This window comes from Panulirus ornatus, chromosome 21 (assembly GCF_036320965.1).
Source record: "Panulirus ornatus isolate Po-2019 chromosome 21, ASM3632096v1, whole genome shotgun sequence".
Lineage (NCBI taxonomy): Eukaryota > Metazoa > Arthropoda > Malacostraca > Decapoda > Palinuridae > Panulirus > Panulirus ornatus.
In genome coordinates this window covers 19,908,846-19,935,001 of record NC_092244.1, presented here as the reverse complement: position 1 = coordinate 19,935,001, position 26,156 = coordinate 19,908,846, and the positions used below count along the sequence as shown (strand labels likewise).

General features: G+C 40.9%; 1 protein-coding gene across 1 annotated transcript in view; it reads right to left on the bottom strand.

Moving 5' to 3' along the window:
- Oseg2 (intraflagellar transport protein Oseg2) overlaps window positions 1-26,156 on the bottom strand; it is a 560,852-nt gene that overhangs the window by 299,858 nt on the left and 234,838 nt on the right. The window contains exon 14 of the mRNA XM_071675913.1: window positions 6,287-6,433. Within this exon, the coding sequence (XP_071532014.1) occupies window positions 6,287-6,433 (147 nt within the window). The remainder of the gene's footprint in view (window positions 1-6,286; window positions 6,434-26,156) is intronic.

Genomic DNA, 26,156 nt, shown 5'->3' with positions numbered 1-26,156 from the left:
AAGCAAAAATGGGTATGTTTGAAGGAATAGTAGTTCCAACAATGTTGTATGGTTGCGAGGCGTGGGCTATGGATAGAGTTGTGCGCAGGAGGATGGATGTGCTGGAAATGAGATGTTTGAGGACAATGTGTGGTGTGAGGTGGTTTGATCGAGTAAGTAACGTAAGGGTAAGAGAGATGTGTGGAAATAAAAAGAGCATGGTTGAGAGAGCAGAAGAGGGTGTTTTGAAATGGTTTGGGCACATGGAGAGAATGAGTAAGGAAAGATTGACCAAGATGATATATGTGTCGGAGGTGGAGGGAACGAGGAGAAGAGGGAGACCAAATTGGAGGTGGAAAGATGGAGTGAAAAGGATTTTGTGTGATCGGGGCCTGAACATGCAGGAGGGTGAAAGGAGGGCAAGGAATAGAGTGAATTGGAGCGATGTGGTATACAGGGGTTGACGTGCTGTCAGTGGATTGAATCAAGGCATGTGAAGCGTCCGGGGTAAACCATGGAAAGCTGTGTAGGTATGTATATTTGCGTGTGTGGACGTGTGTATGTACATGTGTATGGGGGGGGTTGGGCCATTTCTTTCGTCTGTTTCCTTGCGCTACCTCGCAAACGCGGGAGACAGCGACAAAGTATAAAAAAAAAAAAAAAAATGACTCATGGTGAGGTGCCTGAGGATTGGCGAAATGCATGCATAGTGCCATTGTACAAAGGCAAAGGGGATAAGAGTGAGTGCTCAAATTACAGAGGTATAAGTTTGTTGAGTATTCCTGGTAAATTATATGGGAGGGTATTGATTGAGAGGGTGAAGGCATGTACAGAGCATCAGATTGGGGAAGAGCAGTGTGGTTTCAGAAGTGGTAGAGGATGTGTGGATTAGGTGTTTGCTTTGAAGAATGTATGTGAGAAATACTTAGAAAAGCAAATGGATTTGTATGTAGCATTTATGGATCTGGAGAAGGCATATGAGAGAGTTGATAGAGATGCTCTGTGGAAGGTATTAAGAATATATGGTGTGGGAGGCAAGTTGTTAGAAGCAGTGAAAAGTTTTTATCGAGGATGTAAGGCATGTGTACGTGTAGGAAGAGAGGAAAGTGATTGGTTCTCAGTGAATGTAGGTTTGCGGCAGAGGTGTGTGATGTCTCCATGGTTGTTTAATAATGTTTATGGATGGGGTTGTTAGGGAGGTAAATGCAAGAGTTTTGGAAAGAGGGGCAAGTATGAAGTCTGTTGTGGATGAGAGAGCTTGGGAAGTGAGTCAGTTGTTGTTCGCTGATGATACAGCGCTGGTGGCGGATTCATGTGAGAAACTGCAGAAGCTGGTGACTGAGTTTGGTATAGTATGTGAAAGAAGAAAATTACGAGTAAATGTGAATAAGAACAAGGTTATTAGGTACAGTAGGGTTGAGGGTCAAGTCAATTTGGAGGTAAGTTTGAATGGAGAAAAACTGGAGGAAGTAAAGTGTTTTAGATATCTGGGAGTGGATCTGGCAGCAGAAGGAACCATGGAAGCGGAAGTGAATCATAGGGTGGGGGAGGGGGCGAAAATTCTGGGAGCCTTGAAGAATGTGTGGAAGTCGAGAACATTATCTCGGAAAGCAAAAATGGGTATGTTTGAAGGAAAAGTGGTTCCAACAATGTTGTATGGTTGTGAAGCATGGGCTATGGATAGAGTTGTGCGCAGGAGGGTGAATGTGCTGGAAATGAGATGTTTGAGGACAATGTGTGGTGTGAGGTGGTTTGATCGAGTAAGTAATGTAAGGGTAAGAGAGATGTGTGGAAATAAAAAGAGCATGGTTGAGAGAGCAGAAGAGGGTGTTTTGAAATGGTTTGGGCACATGGAGAGAATGAGTGAGGAAAGATTGACCAAGAGGATATTTGTGTCGGAGGTGGAGGGAACGAGGAGAAGTGGGAGACCAAATTGGAGGTGGAAAGATGGAGTGAAAAAGATTTTGAGTGATCGGGGCCCGAACATGCAGGAGAGTGAAAAGCGGGCAAGGAATAGAGTGAATTGGATCGATGCGGTATACCGGGGTTGACGTGTGTCAGTGGATTGAATCAGGGCATGTGAAGCGTCTGGGGTAAACCATGGAAAGTTGTGTGGGGCCTGGATGTGGAAAGGGAGCTGTGGTTTCGGGCATTATTGCATGACAGCTAGAGACTGAGTGTGAACGAATGGGGCCTTTGTTGTCTTTTCCTAGCGCTATCTCGCACACATGAGGGGGGAGGGAGATGGTATTCCATGTGTGGTGAGGTGGCAATGGGAATGAATAAAGACAGCCAGTGTGAATTGTGTGCATGGGTATGTATGTATGTGTCTGTGTGTGTATATATATGTGTACATTGAGATGTATAGGTATGTATATTTGCGTGTGTGGACATGTATGTATATACATGTGTATGGGGGTGGGTTGGGCCATTTCTTTCGTCTGTTTCCTTGCGCTACCTCGCAAACGTGGGAGACAGTGACAAAGCAAAATAATAAAATAAAAAAGTAAAGTAATGGTGTTTGAAAGGAAACAGATTGAAAGTATAGATTTTGTAAAACTATACAGAGTGAAAGAAGAAAGTGTACTAAATTGTGCTTTAGATATGGGGAAAAAAGACTGTAAACACTGAAAGAATATATGAATCTAGAAGCCATTTTGGATAAGTGTGGTGATATGAAAGGAGAGATAAGGGACAGAGCAGTACAGGATAGAACAGTCACTGGGTCACTTAATAAAATAAAGATGGATAGAGGTGTAATTATGGAAATCATGAGAGGATTAAGGGACAGCTTAGTCCTCCCAACCCTGACCTATGCAGCTGAAACATGGATATGGATTGAGTAACGGAGGTCAAGCATCCAGGATGTAGAAATAAGATGTTTGAGAAGAGCATGTGGTGTGACTATATGGAATGAAGAAAGAAATGAAAGGGTTTATGAGAGATGTGGTATAGCAGGGAATGCAAAGAAAGTGAATTTTGGAGTGGTAGTATAGGTGAAATGTAATACTTTGAGGTAGTTTGTTATGTGAAAAGAATGCAAAACTGGGAGTTTACAAGGAGAGTGTATGATAATGCAATTAAAGAGGTTAATGTGAGTGGAAGAAAACCTATGACATGGGGAAATTGGATGAAGGAATACTTGAGGGAGAGAAATAGTGGAAGAAATGGTGTATGTGAGTGAGGCATGTAAGGACAGGGATAGCTGGCGATTCTTTTGCCATGGCCACCCCTTGACAGGAGGTCATGGAGGGAACAGGCATCAGAGATATAGACAGATAGATAGATAAAAGAAAAGGTTCCGAAAACTGGCTTTAACTCTCTGTGTTGATTTTTAAACACTATTAAGCAAGTAGATGTCACAAATTACCAAGTTCCAAGCAAAAAGAGTTATTCATGGTCTTTGGTCTAAACCTGTTTTGGGACCCACAGGAAATATATTTTTTGGTTGCTTTTCTTGAAGACCTACAATCCCTTTTCCTTCTTCATTTACACTAAGCTTCTCAAAGATGTTGACATTGTTCAACTAAGAAATGTTCCATTTCTGAACATGAGAGTCCTATAATTTTTTCTAGTATACAGAAGGTTGTCCCTTCCCTTACAAAGTTTCAAAATAATATTCATTTGAAATTTGAATACTCTTATGTTGCCCTTTTGTGGATTCAGTTTACTGAATTTGTCTTCTGTTCACTTGGATCTATGAGAATACTTAAGAAATCTTTAAAAGTTAGCCAGGGACCCTTGTTTTCTAGTGTGCCCAGGCTGTTTGAAACATTTCACTGAAGGATCATTTTTTGTTTTAAACTATGACTGGTTTTGTTGGCTCAATCAAACCTTTTTGCTAAGGCTACATCAGCAAAGCACTGTGATGCTAGCTTTTGATAAGGAAGATTTTCCTAGAGTGCCTCCTGGAAGGAGGATGATCATTTTAAGTGCCAAAACTGAAGTCGTTGTGGTCACCATTTTCACATTGAAAAGTTTTTCTCTTACCCTCTACCTCTGTGTTGTTATGCTCTCATTAGCGTGCAGAACAGATGACTCAGAGAAGTGTTTTTTGGGATGGAAAACTATATCCCTCCAAGCAGTCTCACAAGCAATTTTCTGCTACCCTCCCTTCCTCTCTTTGAAAACCTTTCTCTTTACTGGTCGGGGTAACGTCCTTGTCTCAGGAATTATGAGGTGATTGGCCTGTGTGGTTTAGCAGTTGGTGAGATGATGATGTCTGCTGGGTGGACAGGTTTTCTTAAACAAGTTACTACTGTAACTGCTGTTTGGGTGGTTTGCAAATGGTATTTATTTATTCATTTATTTTACTTGGCGCTGTCTCCCGCGTTAGCGAGGTAGCAAAAGGAAACAGACGAAAGAATGGCCCAACCCACCCACATACACATGTATATACATACACATCCACACACGCACATATACATACCTATACATTTCAATGTATACATACATATACATATATAGACATATACATATATAGACATATACATATATACAACACATGTACATAATTCATACTTGCTGCCTTTATTCATTCCTGTCGCCAGCCCGCCACACATGAAATGACAACCCCTTTCCCCCGCATGCGTGCAAGGTAGCGCTAGGAAAAGACCACAAAGGCCACATTTTCGTTCACACTCAGTCTCTAGAAATCATGTACAATACATCAAAACCACAATATACAGATACAAACTAAAATATCAACTGGTTCAAAGTTATGACATATCAAATTTGCTGAAATTCTTTATGCATACCAGCCAGCAAGAAAATTGCAGAACAATATAACATTCATATACTTTGAAAATATTCATTTCCAAAGAAATCAAAGTTAGCTTTCTTGTAGCATATATGTGCAAAAAAAATCTTGTCTCCACTTTTTACTGGGTCAAGGAATGATTTTTCTCATTTTCATATTTCTATTACCTTAAACATTCAAATTATAACATTCAAAGATTGGTATAATCATGAACCTGAGTCCACATCATCCCCTTTTACTTATCTATTCATTTATTTTGCTTTGTCGCTGTCTCCCGCGTTAGCGAGGTAGTGCAAGGAAACAGACGAAAGAATGGCCCAACCCACCTACATACACATGTATATACATACATGTCCACACATGCAAATATACATACCTATACATCTCAACGTGTACACATATATACACACACACACATATACATATGTACACATATACATAGTTCATACTGTCTGCCTTTATTCATTCCATCGCCACCCCGCCACACATGAAATAACTACCCCCTTCCCCCTCATGTGCGCGAGGTAGAGCTAGGAAAAGGCAAGAAAGGCCACATTCGTTCACACTCAGTCTCTTTCCACATCCAGGCCCCACACAACTTTCCATGGTTTACCCCAGACGCTTCACATGCCCTGCTTCAACCTATTGACAGCACGTCGACCCCAGTATACCACATCGTTTCAATTCACTCTATTCCTTGTATGCCTTTCACCCTCCTGCATGTTCAAGCCCTGATCATTCAAAATCTTTTTCACTCCATCTTTCCACCTCCAATTTGGTCTCCCACTTCTCCTCGTTCCCTCCACCTCTGACACATATATCCTCTTGGTCAATCTTTCCTCACTCATTCTCTCCATGTGCCCAAACCATTTCAAAACACACTCTTCTGCTCTCTCAACCACACACTTTTTATTACCACATATCTCTCTTACCCTATTATTACTTGCTCGATCAAACCACCTCACACCACATATTGTCCTCAAGCTTCTCATTTCCAACACATCCATCCTCCTCTGCACAACTCTATCCATAGCCCATGCCTCAGAACCATAAAACATTGTTGGAACCACTATTCCTTCAAACATGGCCATTTTTGCTTTCCGAGATAATGTTCTTGACTTCCAATGGTGAGTGGCATAAACCTCACCAGATTAAGGGGGATGGGGGCTTCCAACCCCCAGAGATGCATGGAGACTTCACTAGCTCATAGGACACTGCCCAGATAGAGGTATTTTTTCATTCTTAAAAACTCACTTTTCTGTACCCTTACAGCTCCTTACTTCAACAACACCCCATTGCCTTTGTGGGACTACATTTTATTTTTCCTTTTTATGACCAATTTCATTGCATTCTAGCCTACATGACTGCCTTTACTTTATTGCACAAAATTCACCCATGCATCAATATTTTTCAAATTTTCTTCCATAAAATCAATATATTTATCATCCATGCTACCTAATGGCTTAAATCAAAAAGTGAGGGTGAGAAAAGAAATGCCATTCAAACTTTACCAATGAACATACTGATAACACATTCTTTAAATTTTACCTTCATCCCATTTATGTAGATCTTGGTACATCTCCATGGCTGATTCAAGGTTGTTGTAGTCTAAGTAGATGCTCTCAGCTGTCTTGAACTGCTTGTCCAGAATGGCTAAACGAGCTTGTACTTCATAATGCTGAATTCCATCTTCACCTTAACAAAAAATTAGTTAATGTTTTCTCTACATCCAGAATACCATCTCCAAACATCAGCAGAGTATCTAATAAGTGTTATCTCACTACACACCTCACAATGCATAGTTCTAACCACTCTTCCATATTCAAAATCCCTCTTTGGCACATGCTCCCATATTCAGTCCTTGCATCTAACTCTTCCTCTTCTATTCATGAAAATCATGCACAACCTATTAATTCCCACATTCACTTTACATTGGTTTTGAAGGCTCTACTAACTTCAGAGCTCAGTATAAGATCATCCTACATTGTTCCTCTGATCAGCAGGCCCTCTGAAGGCACAACTCAATGGCCTATGTACTTTCCATAACCTAGCTTCATAGGTACTCTTTCTGAAAATTTTGAAGTTATCTACAGGGTGGTCCATAATGTTTCCAATTTTGCAGGTGGCACATTTTGATTTTAGAGTTGATACTTTACAAAATCTTCAATGCCTGTCAATGCAACACAGTATGATTTTTGAGGGTAAAATAAGAATCATGTCTCTCAGGATTTTGTGCAGTGAATGATCATTTTAAGATTGCAAGCTCAACAATTTTGCTTGCCTTGAAAAGTAATTTTAGCTCAATGCAGCTTTCTAGTTTGAAGTGTAAATACTTCAAAAAGTGTCATTAGTCTTGCCTCTCTCATTGTGAATATTCCAAAAATTTCCCCTTCTCCCAACTCTGAAGAAGCATCAGTTGCTCAGTTAAGAATGCTGAGGTAAAAGACATGATTATTACCAAATCTTTTACATACCTCCTCCAATATATGATGATTTTTTTTGCATTCACAATATTTAAGACAAATATTTTCATGATCATGTGATTTTACTACAATTGGTCCATTGGAATTTGGGAACACTTTGTTACCTCCTTAAAGAAGCATGGTTATGTATCACCGTTAAACCTTGTGGAAGTACAGAGGAATGTAGACTCTCTCCACAGAAAATGCTTAGCATTTACACTAATGGCGTTCTGTATTTGTTTAACCCAATGAATGCTGATATATCATGTATGCACTGCATGATTCTGGTAGGTGACTGCAAGTGTGCCATTTATGGTCTGGGGCTCCTAAACATCCCAATGAAAGTAAGTAGGAAAGCTGTGAATCAGAAAACAATTACTGGTAACTTGCCTATATTGTTTTAATTTGGTTGGTCAATATCCATAAAAATGCCATCTTTGTGGCTCCTAGATGTATGTAAATTTATCATGGTATCACATGTGATTATCTAGAAAGGTTTTATGCAGTCATGCATTCTTATTTGAATAAACACTAAAACACCATCCTTGCAAGTGCAACCTAAGGAGAAGATGCTAGCAATGCTTCATAGTCAGAGGTAGGGGAGTGTGTGTTATGTGGTTCAAACCATACACCACAGTGTGAATACATTGTTAATACTGTGATTTGTACATTTTCATAATCAACAACAAAAAGTCAAGAGCCTGGCACTCAGCCCTTAATCAAGAGATGAGGCAAAGCAGTGATTTTTCATGAACAATGGAGACAGTCTCAAAATGCATAAAACAGAAATATGTGCTGATCTGGTCTCAAAATTACATAGACCATAAATTTCTAATTACAATAACATACAACTTACCCTGCTGAGTCACTCTTTACCAGTGCTACAATGAGCCAGGAATATGAGCTACTCTATGAGTATCTCCAGGCATACCAAGTGAGTTGTGTGGTATTCCTGTAAATTTCTTGTAAGACAAATATGATTATCAATGGTTTTACAACAAAACTATCTATCATCTTGTAAAAATGACACAAAAACAATAACTATAATGTAACATATCGCCACAGATCTCACATAGGTATCCTTGACATCTCCATATATACCTCCCAATGTATGAAAAAAGTTCAGTCTCGTGTCTGGAAACAAACTATGGAATGCTACTATAAGTATTAATGTACCTATGTTTCATCTTATGGCAGATGCAGCAACCTTAAAGGTCAATCACTTCCTCTTTAACAGTCCTCTTACTGAGGTCAAGTGCTATCTACAGGTTAAATACTTCTGATTGACATAATCCTTGGAAAAACAGTAGCAATTCATAAACTAGAACCCCTGAACCATATGTGGTGTTTGTTAAATAACCCCTTTTAGGCCCAGATTGCTGTCTTTTTTTTCCTTGCCTTACCCACATGTAGGCAGCTGGCATCCAATCCCACATTCTCTTTTTCTCACACACAACACTTGACAACAATAACACACACATCTTTATTTCTTTTTCATTTTATTCTTAACTTTCAAAACCTTTAAATTCACAATGCAACTACTATATAATTCTCTGGTGCTGATTTGGAGTGGTATCACCTGTTGGGAGGTGGTTGAGCAGATCTTGGGACCCACCTGACCACCATCATACAAATGAGATCCATACCACTCCCCTAGCTACAGCTCCTAGACCTGGCCCCTTCTCTATTTCTGCCACACTCACAATCTTAATTATAACGTTCCCTCTGTTGAAAACCATCCGATTACCATCTGAGCTTTTACTTCTCTCTGAAATTCAACTGTCCAAGGATACTTCTCATTTGCACTATCAAATCTTTAACAGCAATCTCAATGGTTGTTTCTTCCTTGAGGGTAGAATGTATGCCTACTGTAGTACAAAAACACCTACTGCTCACTTTATGGATCTTTGTTTAACCCCCAAATCCTCCAACTATGTATGATTCTTAAAGTACTTGACTTCTTGCCATGAAGTTCTACTCTCTTCACATCCATGCACTGAGATCCTCTTTGTATGGGATTTCAACATACACCACAAGGATTGGTTTGGTTTTAACCAGGACAATCCTAGTACAGCTAAGGCATTTCTTTTCCTCTCCTTATGATCTTGAACAGCTAATCAAACACTCTATCCAAGTTCCTGACCATCACGACTACTCTTCTAAAACCTTGACCTTTTTTTTACTCTGAACCCTCCCACTACACATCAACTATTTCTGCCCTCTTAGGGTCTTCTAACCACAATCTTATTGCTATTAATTCTAACTAGACATGCCCACCCTCTATCCCCACAAATTCAAAATGCCCACTTTTTCAATTTGGGAGAGCTCAGTAGCTATCCTTACACAGCTTCTTAATTGACTTTCCTTGGGATGGGTACTGCTTCTCAAGTCAGGATGCCTTATGTTGTGCTGAACCCACAACAGAGATTATCTTGGATGGAATGGAGTCCTCTATCCCATCTTCTAAATTATTTTCTTTAATTGTGTTTTCATCACTCCTGTTCTCATGTCTGTCACATTAGGGACAAAGTATAACAAATCACATAACCTTTCCTTTCCCCAGAAACTCACTCCACTTTCAATCCTACGTGGAATCATTGTAAAGCTGTTCTTTGAATAACCACACGCTATTGCATAAGAAGAAAGTGTGCTGACTTCTTCTCCTGACATATCATTTTTGGTCCTTAACCAACAGCCTTTCCAGAAACTTATGCAATTCAGGCTCTTTTCTGAACTTGATCAATCTATTGCTAACTCTCCAATTGATGAAGGTGCTCATTTTGTCATCGTCTTTTCCTCTAACTCAACTCAGGATGATTCAGATTCTAATCCTCCACCCTTATCTCCTTCCACTTATCCAATACATCTACGTTCTTCTCTTATTAGGTTCTCCAGGTACTCTACCAGATCCAAGTGAACAAGGCATATGGCTCAGATGGCAAATCAATTTGATTTCAGTGTTAAGTCTCCTGGTGAGCTTAATTTCCTATGAGACTCACCTCTTGTCCTCCTCTCTCTGGGGTCTCAGGTGAAACTTTTGTCACAGTCCTTGCCATCCCAAAAGCATTTGATAGGGTGTGGCATAAGCTGTTTCCTTTTAAACTCATTTCCTTTGGTTTCATTGCCTATCTCTGTTCTCTAATATACAGCTTCATATCTGTCCATCCCATCACAATTGTCATCAATGGAGTGACTTCCCCATCATATTCTGTTAATATAGGATCTTTAGTCTTTTACTCCTAAGCTTATCACTCCTACATTGATGATTCCACTCTACATACAGTCTCTACAAAAAAAAAAAAAAAAAAAAAATTGTCCACCACAAAAAAAAAAAAAATTTGCTCCCCCCCCCACATCACAATAGTCATCAATGGAGTGACTTCCCCAACCAATTCTCTCAATATATGATCCTTTGTGTTTACTCCTAAGCCTATCCACTCCTGCACTGATGATTCCACTTTACATACAGAGTCTACAAAAAAAAACCTTGTCCACCACAAAAAACTTGCTTCCCCACAGTACAACAAATATTTTAAAAGATTAAAATGTCACACTTACATTCTAGTACTTTTTTATCTCTCCTTTGGCCTTGATTACCATTTGTCGACATCTGGGCATGGAATTGGCAAGGTTCCTGAAGTTTCTAAGTCTTTGGTCCAAAGGGTCTTGATTTCCTGAATGAGGTGAGGCACTGCTGAGGTGTTGCAGGAAGTAAGCTTAACTTTCATCTGGTTCCATTAGTTCTCATTTGGGTAAAGGTCTGAGAAGTTATTTTTCTCTGAATACCAATTCATCACCTTTTCCAGCCATATGGCAGGGGGTCCTATTCTGCATAAAGAGATCACATCAGTTAACATCATAAAAAGGAGGCAGATGGTCCTCTCGTACCTTAATGTACTGCTCTCCATTCATTCAAGTGCTTTAGTTATGAAGTACAACCTTTCCTAACCCACTGCACCACTAAAGCAACCCCAGATCATAACAATATCTGGATGTTTCACTGTCATCACTGTGAAAAGAGTCATAGTAACTGGCACCCTCTCTTCTCCTTACCCTCCCCTGCCTCAACGTCACACACTTGATGGAACTTTTATCAAAAAACATCACCGTACTCTGCTGTTGCTCACTCTGGTCTTTGTATTTCTCTGCAAATGTGAGTCATTTGCATTTCACTGCTTTCATAAGCAGAGGTTTGGCAGCTGGTATGCAAAAGGGAATGTGAAGGTTCTTTTGAGGCGATGCTGAATGGTTCTTTGAGAAACCCTCCCTTGAGGTTTTGGATGGCTTTTCATCTTAGGAGGTCACCTGTAGATTAGAAGTCTTCCTTGAGTGGCCAGGGGTAGGTTCTGATGGTGGAATGAAGCTGACAAGGAGGCCACAAGCACTGGCAAGCAGCCACCTGATCATGCATTCTGAATGTACAGTGTGCCTAGAAATCTCGTGTGTATACATATTTTCTTGCATTTAGGCGAGAAATCAGACTTTCTCCTCCTCAAAGATGTACGAGCCAACCAATGCAGCAAAGGTGGAAGAAATCAGTACCCAGAAGTGAAATTCCCAAAATGAAGAGGCAGCCAGGAGTAAAGAAAGAACAGCCTTCCCTAAAGATGGATGCCCTGTGGCATACTGAGGCAGGCTGCTGGTGCTCATATTATTAGAAACACTAGTCTCAGTGATTATATGTATGAAGATTTCACCCTAAAAGTAACATATGCTTCTACCCACAATAAACCTTAGTCATGTATTGCCTTAGGAAATATAAGGGCATCTCCCTTTAATACTCATTCATTTTCTCATACTGATCAAATTTTCTCCCTCATTACAGACTTGTGCAGCAATTCAGGGTAAGGAAGTAGTAACCTTGAAAAATCTAACAGTTCTACACTGCAGTTTCTCCTTACATACCTTTCCCTCTGTTCAGTCAATACTCAATTACACAGCTTTCCTCCTCTGTCTAAATAAGTCCCTCTAAAGCTGCCTCATATATTCTCAACATAATGTCCATGTAACAAAGGTATAATAATTATATCTGACATTGGTAGACAGCAAAAGACCAGTACTACCCCCTGGGTATTGGCTACGTAGTTAGCCAGCACTTCAGTGGTTGTCAAGAAGCTGTCTTTTCTTTCTACCTCATCCACTTGTGGACTACTGGCATTCTGTCCACAAACATAAATCTCTCCTTGTCACACATTACACTTGACAGCAATTAACAAACACATTTCATTCTTTGTAACTATAGATTTTCCTGTGGTGAGTGCTATGTGCTAGCATTGCCTTTTGGCAAAATGGTAGCAGCAATAGATATTAGTGATAGGTAAGGATATTCGAGAGAAGAAGGAGGTAGAAACATTAGGCAGGAGCAATAGGTAGAAGTAATTATTAGGAACATTAGGTAGGAGCCTCTGCCACTGCACTAGGCTTGCCCTCTGCCAGTGGTCTATTAAGGGTGAGGCACAAAGGCTAAGAAGTGGAACTGAGTTCCCCAGTTATGGAGATTCTATGGCTGTGGCCACCCCATGATAGAGTTCCAGAGGGGAACAGGCATCAGATATATATATATATATATATATATATATATATATATATATATATATATATATATATATATATATATATATAATTACAGAGGTATAAGTTTGTTGAGTATTCCTGGTAAATTATATGGGAGGGTATTGATTGAGAGGGTGAAGGCATGTACAGAGCATCAGATTGGGGAAGAGCAGTGTGGTTTCAGAAGTGGTAGAGGATGTGTGGATCAGGTGTTTGCTTTGAAGAATGTATGTGAGAAATACTTAGAAAAGCAAATGGATTTGTATGTAGCATTTATGGATCTGGAGAAGGCATATGATAGAGTTGATAGAGATGCTCTGTGGAAGGTATTAAGAATATATGGTGTGGGAGGAAAGTTGTTAGAAGCAGTGAAAAGTTTTTATCGAGGATGTAAGGCATGTGTACGTGTAGGAAGAGAGGAAAGTGATTGGTTCTCAGTGAATGTAGGTTTGCGGCAGGGGTGTGTGATGTCTCCATGGTTGTTTAATTTGTTTATGGATGGGGTTGTTAGGGAGGTAAATGCAAGAGTTTTGGAAAGAGGGGCAAGTATGAAGTCTGTTGGGGATGAGAGAGCTTGGGAAGTGAGTCAGTTGTTGTTCGCTGATGATACAGCGCTGGTGGCTGATTCATGTGAGAAACTGCAGAAGCTGGTGACTGAGTTTGGTAAAGTGTGTGGAAGAAGAAAGTTAAGAGTAAATGTGAATAAGAGCAAGGTTATTAGGTACAGTAGGGTTGAGGGTCAAGTCAATTGGGAGGTGAGTTTGAATGGAGAAAAACTGGAGGAAGTGAAGTGTTTTAGATATCTGGGAGTGGATCTGGCAGCGGATGGAACCATGGAAGCGGAAGTGGATCATAGGGTGGGGGAGGGGGCGAAAATTCTGGGGGCCTTGAAGAATGTGTGGAAGTCGAGAACATTATCTCGGAAAGCAAAAATGGGTATGTTTGAAGGAATAGTGGTTCCAACAATGTTGTATGGTTGCGAGGCGTGGGCTATGGATAGAGTTGTGCGCAGGAGGATGGATGTGCTGGAAATGAGATGTTTGAGGACAATGTGTGGTGTGAGGTGGTTTGATCGAGTGAGTAACGTAAGGGTAAGAGAGATGTGTGGAAATAAAAAGAGCGTGGTTGAGAGAGCAGAAGAGGGTGTTTTGAAGTGGTTTGGGCACATGGAGAGGATGAGTGAGGAAAGATTGACCAAGAGGATATATGTGTCGGAGGTGGAGGGAGCAAGGAGAAGAGGGAGACCAAATTGGAGGTGGAAAGATGGAGTGAAAAGGATTTTGTGTGATCGGGGCCTGAACATGCAGGAGGGTGAAAGGAGGGCAAGGAATAGAGTGAATTGGAGCGATGTGGTATACAGGGGTTGACGTGCTGTCAGTGGATTGAATCAAGGCATGTGAAGCGTCCGGGGTAAACCATGGAAAGCTGTGTAGGTATGTATATTTCTGTGTGTGGACGTGTGTATGTACATGTGTATGGGGGGGGTTGGGCCATTTCTTTCGTCTGTTTCCTTGCGCTACCTCGCAAACGCGGGAGACAGCGACAAAGTATAAAAAAAAAAAAAAAAAATATATATATATATATATATATATATATATATATATATATATATATATATATATATATATATATATATATGTGTGTGAGGGGAGGGAGCGGGGGGCTGGAAATCCTTCCCTCTCATTTTTTTTAATTTTCCAAAAGAGGGAACAGAGAATTGGGCCAGGTGAGGGTATTCCCTCAAAGGCCCAGGCCTCTGTTCTTAACGCTACCTCGCTAATGCGGGAAATGGCGAATAGTTTGAAAGAAAAAGAAAAGATATATATATATATAGACTGATGGCCCATAAGCCAAGCCTTCATGACATTCTGCATGGAAATTTAGGTAACACCAATTTTTTAGAAAATTTTTCTGGAATTATCAACAGAAAGTCTGTCATATTAAGGCATTAAGGATAAATGCAAACTTGAAAGAAACTGCATACTTGAAAGAAAACACAAATCTCTTTGTAGATCAGATGCCTAGCTGAGAAGGCAATGTAATAAGGTATGCAAACCTGGCAGAAAATGCATGCCAAGTCACAAGTTGCAACCAAGATAGGTGCAGCGATTTAGGCATTTTCCAAGGGTAAAAGAAGATGCATTCTGGTCCAGCTAATGGTCTGATGATATATTCTTCAACATAATCATAGATAACACAAGATTCCACTTATAAGTACAGGAACAGGAAACAAAAAATAATCACAGTGAAGTATTCAAACCTTCAACATAATCATAGATAACACAAGATTCCACTTATAAGTACAGGAGCAGGAAACAAAAAATAATCACAGTGAAGTATTCAAACCTTCAACAAGGTATTACAATAATAGCATCCTGAGTACATACCAATACACAACTTCTTGACTAAAAATCAGATAGTCATCCTTTAAAGAAAAATACTCTGGCAGTAGAAAATGGTATAAAAAAAGGTTATATTTCATATAAACATATTTACATCTATTTTACCATACTTGATCACTGTCTCCCACATTAACAAGGTAGTACCAGGAAACAGACGAAGAATGGCCCATTCACTCATATACACATATCTATATGTAAATGCCCATACATGCACATATAAATATAACATATAGGTGTGTGAAAGAGAGACTTTTGGATGTTAATCTACTAAGAGGTTCAACTGGAGGGATGTCTGATCATTATCTTATGGAGGCGAAGGTTAAGATTTGTAGAGGTTTTCAGAAAAGAAGAGAAAATGTTGGGGGAAGAAAGTGGTGAAAGTAAGTGAGACTTGTGTGAGGAAGTACCTGAAGAGACTGAATGCAGAATGGAAAAAGGTGAGAGCAAAGGACGTAAGGGGAGTGGGGGAGGAATGTGACATATTTAAGGAAGCAGTGATGGCTTGCACAAAAGATGCTTGTGGCATGAGAAGCGTGGGAGGTGGGCAGATTAGAGAGGAAATGGTAGTGAGTGGTGGGATGAGGAAGTAAGATTATCAGTGAAAAAGAACACAGAGGCATTTCGACGATTTTTGCAGGGAAACAGTACAAATGAATGGGAGATGTATAAAAGAAAGAGGCAAGAGGTCAAGAGAAATGTGCAAGAGGTGAAAAAGAGGGCAAATGAGAATTGGGGTGAGAGAGTATCATTAAATTTTAGGGAGAATAAAAAGATGTTTTAGAAGGAGGTATATAAAGTGCGTGACACAAGAGAACAAATGGGAACATTAGTGAAAGGGGCTAATAGGGAGGTAATAACAAGTGGTGGTGATGTGAGAAGGAGATGGAGTGAGTATTTTGAAGGTTTGCTGAACGTGTTAGATGACAGAGTGGTAGATATACGGTGTTTTGGTCGAGGTGGTGTGCGAAGTGAGAGGGTCAAGGAGAATGGTTTGGTAAACAGAGAAGAGGTAATGAAAGCTTCGCAGAAGATGAGAACCAGCAAGGTGGTGGGTTTGGATGGTAATGCAGTGGAATTTATCAAAAAAATGGGGTGACTGTGTTGTTGACTGGTTGGTGGGGATATTCAATGTATGTATGGCTCATGCTGAAGTGCCTGAGGATTGGCGGAATGCATGCATAGTGCCACTGTGCAAAGGCAAAGGGGATAAAGGTGAGTGTTCAAATTACAGGGCTATAAGTTTGTTGAGTATTCCTGAGAAACTAAATGGGAGGGTATTGTTTGAGAGGGTGAAGAAATGTACAGAGCATCAGATTGGGGAAGGGCAAGGTGGTTTCAGAAGTGGTAAAGGATGTGTGGATCAGGTGTTTGCTTTGAAGAATGTATGTGAGAAATACTTAGAAATACAAATGGATTTGTATGTAGCATTTATGGATCTAGAGAAGGCATATGATAAAACTGACAGAGAATGCTCTGCGGAAGGTATTAAAAGTATATGGTGTGGGAGGCAAGTTGCTAGAAGCAGTGAAAAGTTTTGATCGAGGATGTAAGGCATGTATACAAGTAGAGAGAGAGGAAAGTGATTGGTTCTCAGAGTATGTCGATTTGCAGCAGGGGTTCATGATGTCTCCAAGGTAGTTTAATTTGTTTATGGATGGGGTTGTCAGGGAGGTAAATGCAAGACTTTTGGAGAGAGGGGTAAGTGGCAAGTATCCAGTCTGCTGTGGATGAGAGGGCTTGGGAAGTGAGTCAGATGTTGTTTGCAGATGATACAGCGCTGGTGGCTAATTCGGGTGAGAAAGAGAAAGCTGAGAGTAAAAGTTAATAAGAGCAAGATTATTAGGTACAGTAGGGTTGAGAGACAAGTCAACTGGGAGGTAAGTTTGAATGGAGAAAAACTGGAGGAAGTGAAGTGTTTTCGATATCTAGGAGTGGATTTGGCAGTGGATGGAACCATGGAAGTGGAAGTGAGTCACAGGGTGGGGGAGGGGGTTGAAGGTTCTGGGAGTGTTGAAGAATGTGTGGAAGGCAAAAACATTATTTCTAAAAGCAAAAATAGGTTTGTATGAAGGAATAGTGGTTCCAAAAATGTTATATGATTGCGAGGCATGGCTACAGATAGGGTTGTTTGGAGGAGGGTGGATGTGTTGGAAATGAGATATTTGAGGACAATATGTGGTGTGAGGTGGTTTGATCAAGTAAGTAATGAAAAGGTAAGAGAGGTGTGTGGTAATAAAAAGAGTGTGGTTGAGAGAGCAGAAGAGGGTGTGTTGAAATGGTTTGGTCACATGTAGAGAATGAGTGAGGAATGATTGACAAAGAGGATATATGTGTCAGAGGTGGAGGGAACAAGGAGAAGTGGGAGACCAAACTGGAAGTGGAAGAATGGAGTGAAAAAGATTTTCAGTGACCGGGGCCTGAACATGCAGGAGGGTGAAAGGCGTGCAAGGAATAGAGTGAATGGGAATGATGTGGTATACCGGGGTCGGCGTGCTGTCAATGGATTGAACCAAGGCATGTGAATCATCTGGGGTAAACCATGGAAAGTTGTGTGGGATCCGGATGTGGAAAGAGAGCTGTGGTTTCAGTGCATTATACATGAGAGCTAGAGAGTGAGTGAGAATGAATGTGGCCTTTGTTGTCTTTTCCTAGCACTATCTTGCATGCGTGTGGGGGGAGGGGAGTGTCATTTCATGTGGCTGGGGTGGTGACGGGAATGAATGAAGGCAGCAAGTATGAATTATGTACATGTGTATATATGTATATGTCTGAGTATGTATATATATATACATTGAAATGTATAGGTATGTATATGTGCATGTGTGGATGTGTATGTATATGCATGTGTAAGTGGGTGGGTTGGGCCATTCTTTCATCTGTTTCCTTGCACTACCTCGCTAATGCAGGAGACTGCGACAAAGTATAATAAATATAAATAATAACTTCAACATATATACATGTACATACATATACACATCAACATATACATATATATACAGAGACATATTTGAATGCAAAGGTGAGTAATGTGGCAGTTGAGGGAATAATTGGTGTACATGGGGTGTTCAGTGTTGTAAATGGAAATGGTGAAGAGCTTGTAGATTTATGTGCTGAAAAAGGAGTGGTGATTGGGAATACCTGGTTTAAAAAGAGAGATATACATAAGTATAAATATGTAAATAGGAGAGATGGCCAGAGAGCGTTATTGGATTATGTGGTAATTGATAGGTGTGCGAAAGAGAGACTTTTGGATGTTGATGTGCTGAGAGATGCAACTGGAGGGATGTCTGATCATTATCTTGTGGAGCCGAAGGTGAAGTTTTGTAGAGGTTTTCAGAAAAGAAGAGAGAATGTTGAGGTGAAGAGAGTGGTGAGAGTAAGTGAGCTTGGGAAGGAGACTTGTGTGAGGAAGTACCAGGAGAGACTGAATACAGAATGGAAAAAGGTGAGAACAAAGGACGTAAGGGGAGTGGGGGAGGAATGGGATGTATTTAGGGAAGTAGTGATGGCTTGTGCAAAAGATGCTTGTGGCATGAGAAGCGTGGGATGTGGGCAGATTAGAAAGGGTGTGAGTGGTGGGATGAAGAAGTAAGGTTATCAGTGAAAGAGAAGAGAGAGGCATTTGGACAATTTTTGCAGGGAAATAATGCAAATGACTGGAAAATGTATAAAAGAAAGAAGCAGGAGGTCAAGAAAAAGGTGCAAGAGGCAAAAAAGAGGGCAAATGAGAGTTGGGGTGTGAGTATCATTAAATTTTAGGGAGAATAAAAAGATGTTTTGGAAGGGGGTGAATAAAGTCAGTAAGACAAGGGAACAAATGGGAACATCAGTGAAGGGGGCTAATGGGGAGGTGATAACAAGAAGTGTTGATGTAAGGAGATGAGTGAGTACTTTGAAGGTTTGCTGAATGTGTTTGATGATAAAATGGCAGATATAGGGTGTTTTGGTCGAGGTGGTGTGCAAAGTGCGAGGGTTAGGGAGAATGATTTGGTAAACAGAGAAGAGGTAGTAAAAGCTTTATGGAAGATGAAAGCCACCAAGGCAGCAGATTTGGATGGTATTGCAGTGGAATTTATTAAAAAAGGGGATGACTGTATGGTTGACTGGTTCGTAAGGTTATCTAATCTATGTATGACTCATGGTGAGGTGCCTGAGGACTGGCGGAATGCTTGCATAGTGCCATTGAACAAAGGCAAAGGGGATAAAAGTTAGTGTTCAAATTACAGAGGTATAAGTTTGTTGAGTATTCTTGGGAAATTATATGGAAGGGCATTGATTGAGAGGGTGAAGGCATGTACAGAGCATCAGACTACGGAAGAGCAGTGTGGTTTCAGAAGTGGTAGAGGATGTGTGGATCAGGTGTTTGCTTTGAAGAATGTATGTGAGAAATACTTAGAAAAGCAAATGGATTTGTAAGTAGCATTAATGGATCTGGAGAGGGTATATGATAGAGTTGATAGAGATGCTCTGTGGAAAGTATTAAGAATATATGGTGTGGGAGGTAAGTTGTTAGAAGCAGTGAAAAGTTTATACTGAGGATGTAAGGCATGTGTACGAGTAGAGAGAGAGGAAAGTGATTGGACCTCAGTGAAAGTCGGTTTGCAACAGGGGTGCATGATGTCTCCCAGGATGTTTAATTTGTTTATGGATGGGGTTGTCAGGGAGGTGAATGCAAGAGTTTTGGAGAGAGGGGCAAGTATGAAGTCTGCTTTGGATGAGAGGGCTTGGAAAGTGAGTCAGTTGTTGTTTGCACATGATACAGCGCTGGTGGCTAATTCGGGTGAGAAACTGCAGAAACTGGTGACTGAGTTTGGTAAAGTGTGTGAAAAAAGAAAGCTGAGAGTAAAAGATAATAAGAGCAAGGTTATTAGGTACAGTAGGGTTGAGGGACAAGTCAATTGGGAATGGAGAAAAACTGGAGGAAGTGAAGTGTTTTAGATATCTGGGAGTGGATTTGGCAGCAGATGGAACCATGGAAGCGGAAGTGAATCATAGGGTGGGGGAGGGGGCGAAAGTTCTGGGAGCGTTGAAAGATGTGTGGAAGTTGGGAACGTTATCTTGGAAAGCAAAAATGGGTATGTTTGAAGGAACAGTGGTTCCAACAATGTTGTATGGTTGCAAGGTGTGAGCTATAAATAGAGTTGTGCAGGAGGAGGGTGGATGTGCTGGAAATGACAATATGTGGTGTGGACAATATGTGGTGTGAGGTGGTTTGATCAAGTAAGTAATGAAAGGGTAAGAGAGATGTGTGGTAATAAAAAGAGTGATGTTGAGACAGCAGAAGAGGGTGTTTTGAAATGGTTTGGTCACATGGAGAGAATGAGTGAGGAAAGATTGACAAAGAGGATGTATGTGTCGGAGGTGGAGGGAACAAGAAGTGGGAGACCAAATTGGAGGTGGAAAGATGGAGTGAAAAAGATTTTTTGATCGGGGTCTGAACATGCAGGAGGGTGAAAGGCGTGCAAGGAATAGAGTGAATTGGAACGATGTGGTATATCAGGGTCGACGTGCTGTCAATGGACTGAACCAGGGCAAACCATGGAAAGTTTTGTGGGGCCTGGATGTGGAAAGGAAGCTGTGGTTTCAATGCATTATACATGACAGCGAGAGACTTAGTGTGAAAGAATGGGGCCTTTGTTGTCTTTTCCTAGCGATACCTCGCACACATGCGGGGGGAGGGGGTTGTTATTCCATGTGTGGCGAGGTGGTGATGGGAATAAATAAAGGCAGACAGTATGAATTATGTACATGTGTATATATGTATATGTCTATGTGTGTATATATATGTGTACATTGAGATGTATAGGCATGTATATTTGCGTGTGTGGACGAATATGTATATACATGTGCATGTGGGTGGGTTGGGCCATTCTTTCATCTGTTTCCTTGTGCTACCTCGCTAACGCGGGAGACAGCGAAAAAGCAAAATAAATAAATAAAAATTTATTTATTTATTTATTATACTTTGTCGCTGTCTCCCGCGTTTGCGAGGTAGCGCAAGGAAACAGACGAAAGAAATTGCCCAACCCCCCCCCATACACATGTATATACATACGTCCACACACGCAAATATACATACCTACACAGCTTTCCATGGTTTACCCCAGACGCTTCACATGCCTTGATTTAATCCACTGACAGCACGTCAACCCCGGTATACCACATCGCTCCAATTCACTCTATTCCTTGCCCTCCTTTCACCCTCCTGCATGTTCAGGCCCCGATCACACAAAATCTTTTTCACTCCATCTTTCCACCTCCAATTTGGTCTCCCTCTTCTCCTCGTTCCCTCCACCTCCGACACATATATCCTCTTGGTCAATCTTTCCTCACTCATTCTCTCCATGTGCCCAAACCACCTCAAAACACCCTCTTCTGCTCTCTCAACCACGCTCTTTTTATTTCCACACATCTCTCTTACCCTTACGTTACTCACTCGATCAAACCACCTCACACCACACATTGTCCTCAAACATCTCATTTCCAGCACATCCATCCTCCTGCGTACAACTCTATCCATAGCCCACGCCTCGCAACCATACAACATTGTTGGAACCACTATTCCTTCAAACATACCCATTTTTGCTTTCCGAGATAATATTCTCGACTTCCACACATTCTTCAAGGCCCCCAGAATTTTCGCCCCCTCCCCCACCCTATGATCCACTTCCGCTTCCATGGTTCCATCCGCTGCCAGATCCACTCCCAGATATCTAAAACACTTCACTTCCTCCAGTTTTTCTCCATTCAAACTCACCTCCCAATTGACTTGACCCTCAACCCTACTGTACCTAATAACCTTGCTCTTATTCACATTTACTCTTAACTTTCTTCTTCCACACACTTTACCAAACTCAGTCACCAGCTTCTGCAGTTTCTCACATGAATCAGCCACCAGCGCTGTATCATCAGCGAACAACAACTGACTCACTTCCCAAGCTCTCTCATCCACAACAGACTTCATACTTGCCCCTCTTTCCAAAACTCTTGCATTTACCTCCCTAACAACCCCATCCATAAACAAATTAAACAACCATGGAGACATCACACACCCCTGCCGCAAACCTACATTCACTGAGAACCAATCACTTTCCTCTCTTCCTACATGTACACATGCCTAACATCCTCGATAAAAACTTTTCACTGCTTCTAACAACTTTCCTCCCACACCATATATTCTTAATACCTTCCACAGAGCATCTCTATCAACTCTATCATATGCCTTCTCCAGATCCATAAATGCTACATACAAATCCATTTGCTTTTCTAAGTATTTCTCACATACATTCTTCAAAGCAAACACCTGATCCACACATCCTCTACCACTTCTGAAACCACACTGCTCTTCCCCAATCTGATGCTCTGTACATGCCTTCACCCTCTCAATCAATACCCTCCCATATAATTTACCAGGAATACTCAACAAACTTATACCTCTGTAATTTGAGCACTCACTCTTATCCCCTTTGCCTTTGTACAATGGCACTATGCACGCATTCCGCCAATCCTCAGGCACCTCACCATGAGTCATACATACATTAAATAACCTTACCAACCAGTCAACAATACAGTCACCCCCTTTTTTAATAAATTCCACTGCAATACCATCCAAACCTGCTGCCTTGCCGGCTTTCATCTTCCGCAAAGCTTTCACTACCTCTTCTCTGTTTACCAAATCATTTTCCCTAACCCTCTCACTTTGCACACCACCTCGACCAAAACACCCTATATCTGCCACTCTATCATCAAACACATTCAACAAACCTTCAAAATACTCACTCCATCTCCTTCTCACATCACCACTACTTGTTATCACCTCCCCATTTGCGCCCTTCACTGAAGTTCCCATTTGCTCCCTTGTCTTACGCACTTTATTTACCTCCTTCCAGAACATCTTTTTATTCTCCCTAAAATTTAATGATACTCTCTTACCCCAACTCTCATTTGCCCTTTTTTTCACCTCTTGCACCTTTCTCTTGACCTCCTGTCTCTTTCTTTTATACATCTCCCACTCAATTGCATTTTTTCCCTGCAAAAATCGTCCAAATGCCTCACTTCTCTTTCACTAATACTCTTACTTCTTCATCCCACCACTCACTACCCTTTCTAATCAACCCACCTCCCACTCTTCTCATGCCACAAGCATCTTTTGCGCAATCCATCACTGATTCCCTAAATACATCCCATTCCTTCCCCACTCCCCTTACTTCCATTTTTCTCACCTTTTTCCATTCTGTACTCAGTCTCTCCTGGTACTTCCTCACACAGGTCTCCTTCCCAAGCTCACCTACTCTCACCACCCTCTTCACCCCAACATTACTCTTCTTTTCTGAAAACCCATACCAATCTTCACCTTAGCCTCCACAAGATAATGATCAGACATCCCTCCAGTTGCACCTCTCAGCACATTAACATCCAAAAGTCTCTCTTTCGCACGCCTGTCAATTAACACGTAATCCAATAACGCTCTCTGGCCATCTCTCCTACTTACATAAGTATACTTATGTATATCTCGCTTTTTAAACCAGGTATTCCCAATCATCAGTCCTTTTTCAGCACATAAATCTACAAGCTCTTCACCATTTCCATTTACAACACTGAATACCCCATGTATACCAATTATTCCCTCAACTGCCACATTACTCACCTTTGCATTCAAATCACCCATCACTATAACCCGGTCTCGTGCATCAAAACCACTAACACACTCATTCAGCTGCTCCCAAAACACTTGCCTCTAATGATCTTTCTTCTCATGCCCAGGTGCATATGCACCAATAATCACCCACCTCTCTCCATCAACTTTCAGTTTTACCCATATCAATCGAGAATTTACTTTCTTACACTCTATCACATACTCCCACAACTCCTGTTTCAGGAGTATTGCTACTCCTTCCCTTGCTCTTGTCCTCTCACTAACCCCTGACTTTACTCCCCAGACATTCCCAAACCACTCTTCCCCTTTACCCTTGAGCTTCATTTCACTCAGAGCCAAGACATCCAGGTTCCTTTCCTCAAACAATAGAATAATATATATATATATATATATATATATATATATATATATATATATATATATATATATATATATATATATATGTTGGAAAGGATCACAATTTTGCCTGTCATCAAGCATAATCCTATGAGTCCAAGGGGAAAATGAAACACAATAAGTTCCCAAGTGCAATTTCCCATAATAATCACATCATCATGGGAGATACAAGAAAGAAATAAAACAGTCAGTTGATATACAATGAAGAGATGTAGCTGGGATGCCATATGGTAAACCAAATGGCATCCTAGCTTTATATTTCCACATATCTCTCCTACCCTTTCATTACTTACTCGATCAAACCACCTCACCACATACTGTCTTCAAACATTTCATTTCCAACATATCCAACCTTCTCTGTACAACCCTATCTATAGCCCACTGCCTCACAACCATATAACATTGTTGAAACTACTATTCCTTTTGCTCTCTGAGATAACGTTCTCTCCCACACATTCTTCATCGCTCCCAGAACCTTTGCCCCCTCCCTTACCATGTGACTCACTTCCGCTTCCATGGTTCCATCTGCTGCTAAGTCCACTCCCAGATATCTAAAACACTTCACTTCCTCCAATTTTTTTCCATTAAAGTTACACACCAAATAACTTGTCCCTCAAACCTACTGAACCTAATAACCTAGCTCTTATTCACATTCATTCTCAACTTTCTCCTTTCACACACTTTTCCAAAGTCAGTCATCAACCTCTGCAGTTTCTCACTTGGATCAGCCAACAGTGATGTATTAGGCAAACAACAACTGATTCATGTCCCAAGCCCTCTCATCCACAACACACTTCATACTTGCTCCCTCTAAAAAATTCTAGCACTTATCTCCCTAACCACTCAATCCATAAAAAAATTAAACAATCATGGGGAGATCACACACCCTTGCCACAGACCAACCTTCACTGAGAAACAATCACTCTCCTCTCTTCCTACTCACAAAATGCCTTCCATCCTTAGTAAAAACTTTTCACTGCTTCTAGCAACTTACCTCCCACACCATATACTCTTAAGACCTTCCACAAAGCATCTCTATCAACCCTATCATATGCCTTCTCCAGATCCATAAATGCTACATACAAATCCATCTCTTTCTGCAAGTATTTCTCACATACATTCTTCAAAGCAAACACCTGATCCACACATCCTCTACCACTTCTGAAACCACACTGCTTCTTCCCAATCTGACACTCTGTACATACCTTCACCCTCTCAGACAATACTCTCCCTTACAATTTCCCAGGAATACTCAACAAACTTATGCCTCTATAGTTTGAACACTCACCTTTAACCCCTTTGCCTCTGTACAATGGCATTATGCATGCATTCTGCTAATCCTCAGGCACTTCAACCTGACCCATACATACACTGAATATCCTTACCAACTAATCAACAACACAGTCATTCCCTTTCTTAATAAATTCTACTGCAATACCATCCAAACCCACCGCCTTGCTGGATTTCATCATCCGCAAAGCTTTCATTACCTCCTCTCTCTTAACCAGACCATTCTCCCTGACCCTCTCACTTCACACACCACCCCAACCAAAACACCCTACATCTGCCACTCTATCATCACCTTCAAAATACTCACTTCATCTCTATCTGTTATTACTTCCCCCCTTGCCCCCTTCACTGATGTTCTCATTTGTTCTGTTGTTTTATGCACATTATTTACCATTTACCTCCTTCCAAAACACCTTTTTAGTCTCCCAAAAATTTAATGATACTCTCTCACCCCAACTCTCATTTGCCCTCTTTTTCAACCCTTGCAACTTCCTCTCGACCTTCAGCTGCTTCCTTTTGCACATCTCCCTGTCATCTACACTCCTTCCTTGTAAGTATCATGCAAATGCCTCTTTTTTTCTCTTTCACTAACAACTTTACTTCTTCATCCCACCATTCTACCCTTTCTAATCTGCGCACCTCCCATCTTTCTCATGCCA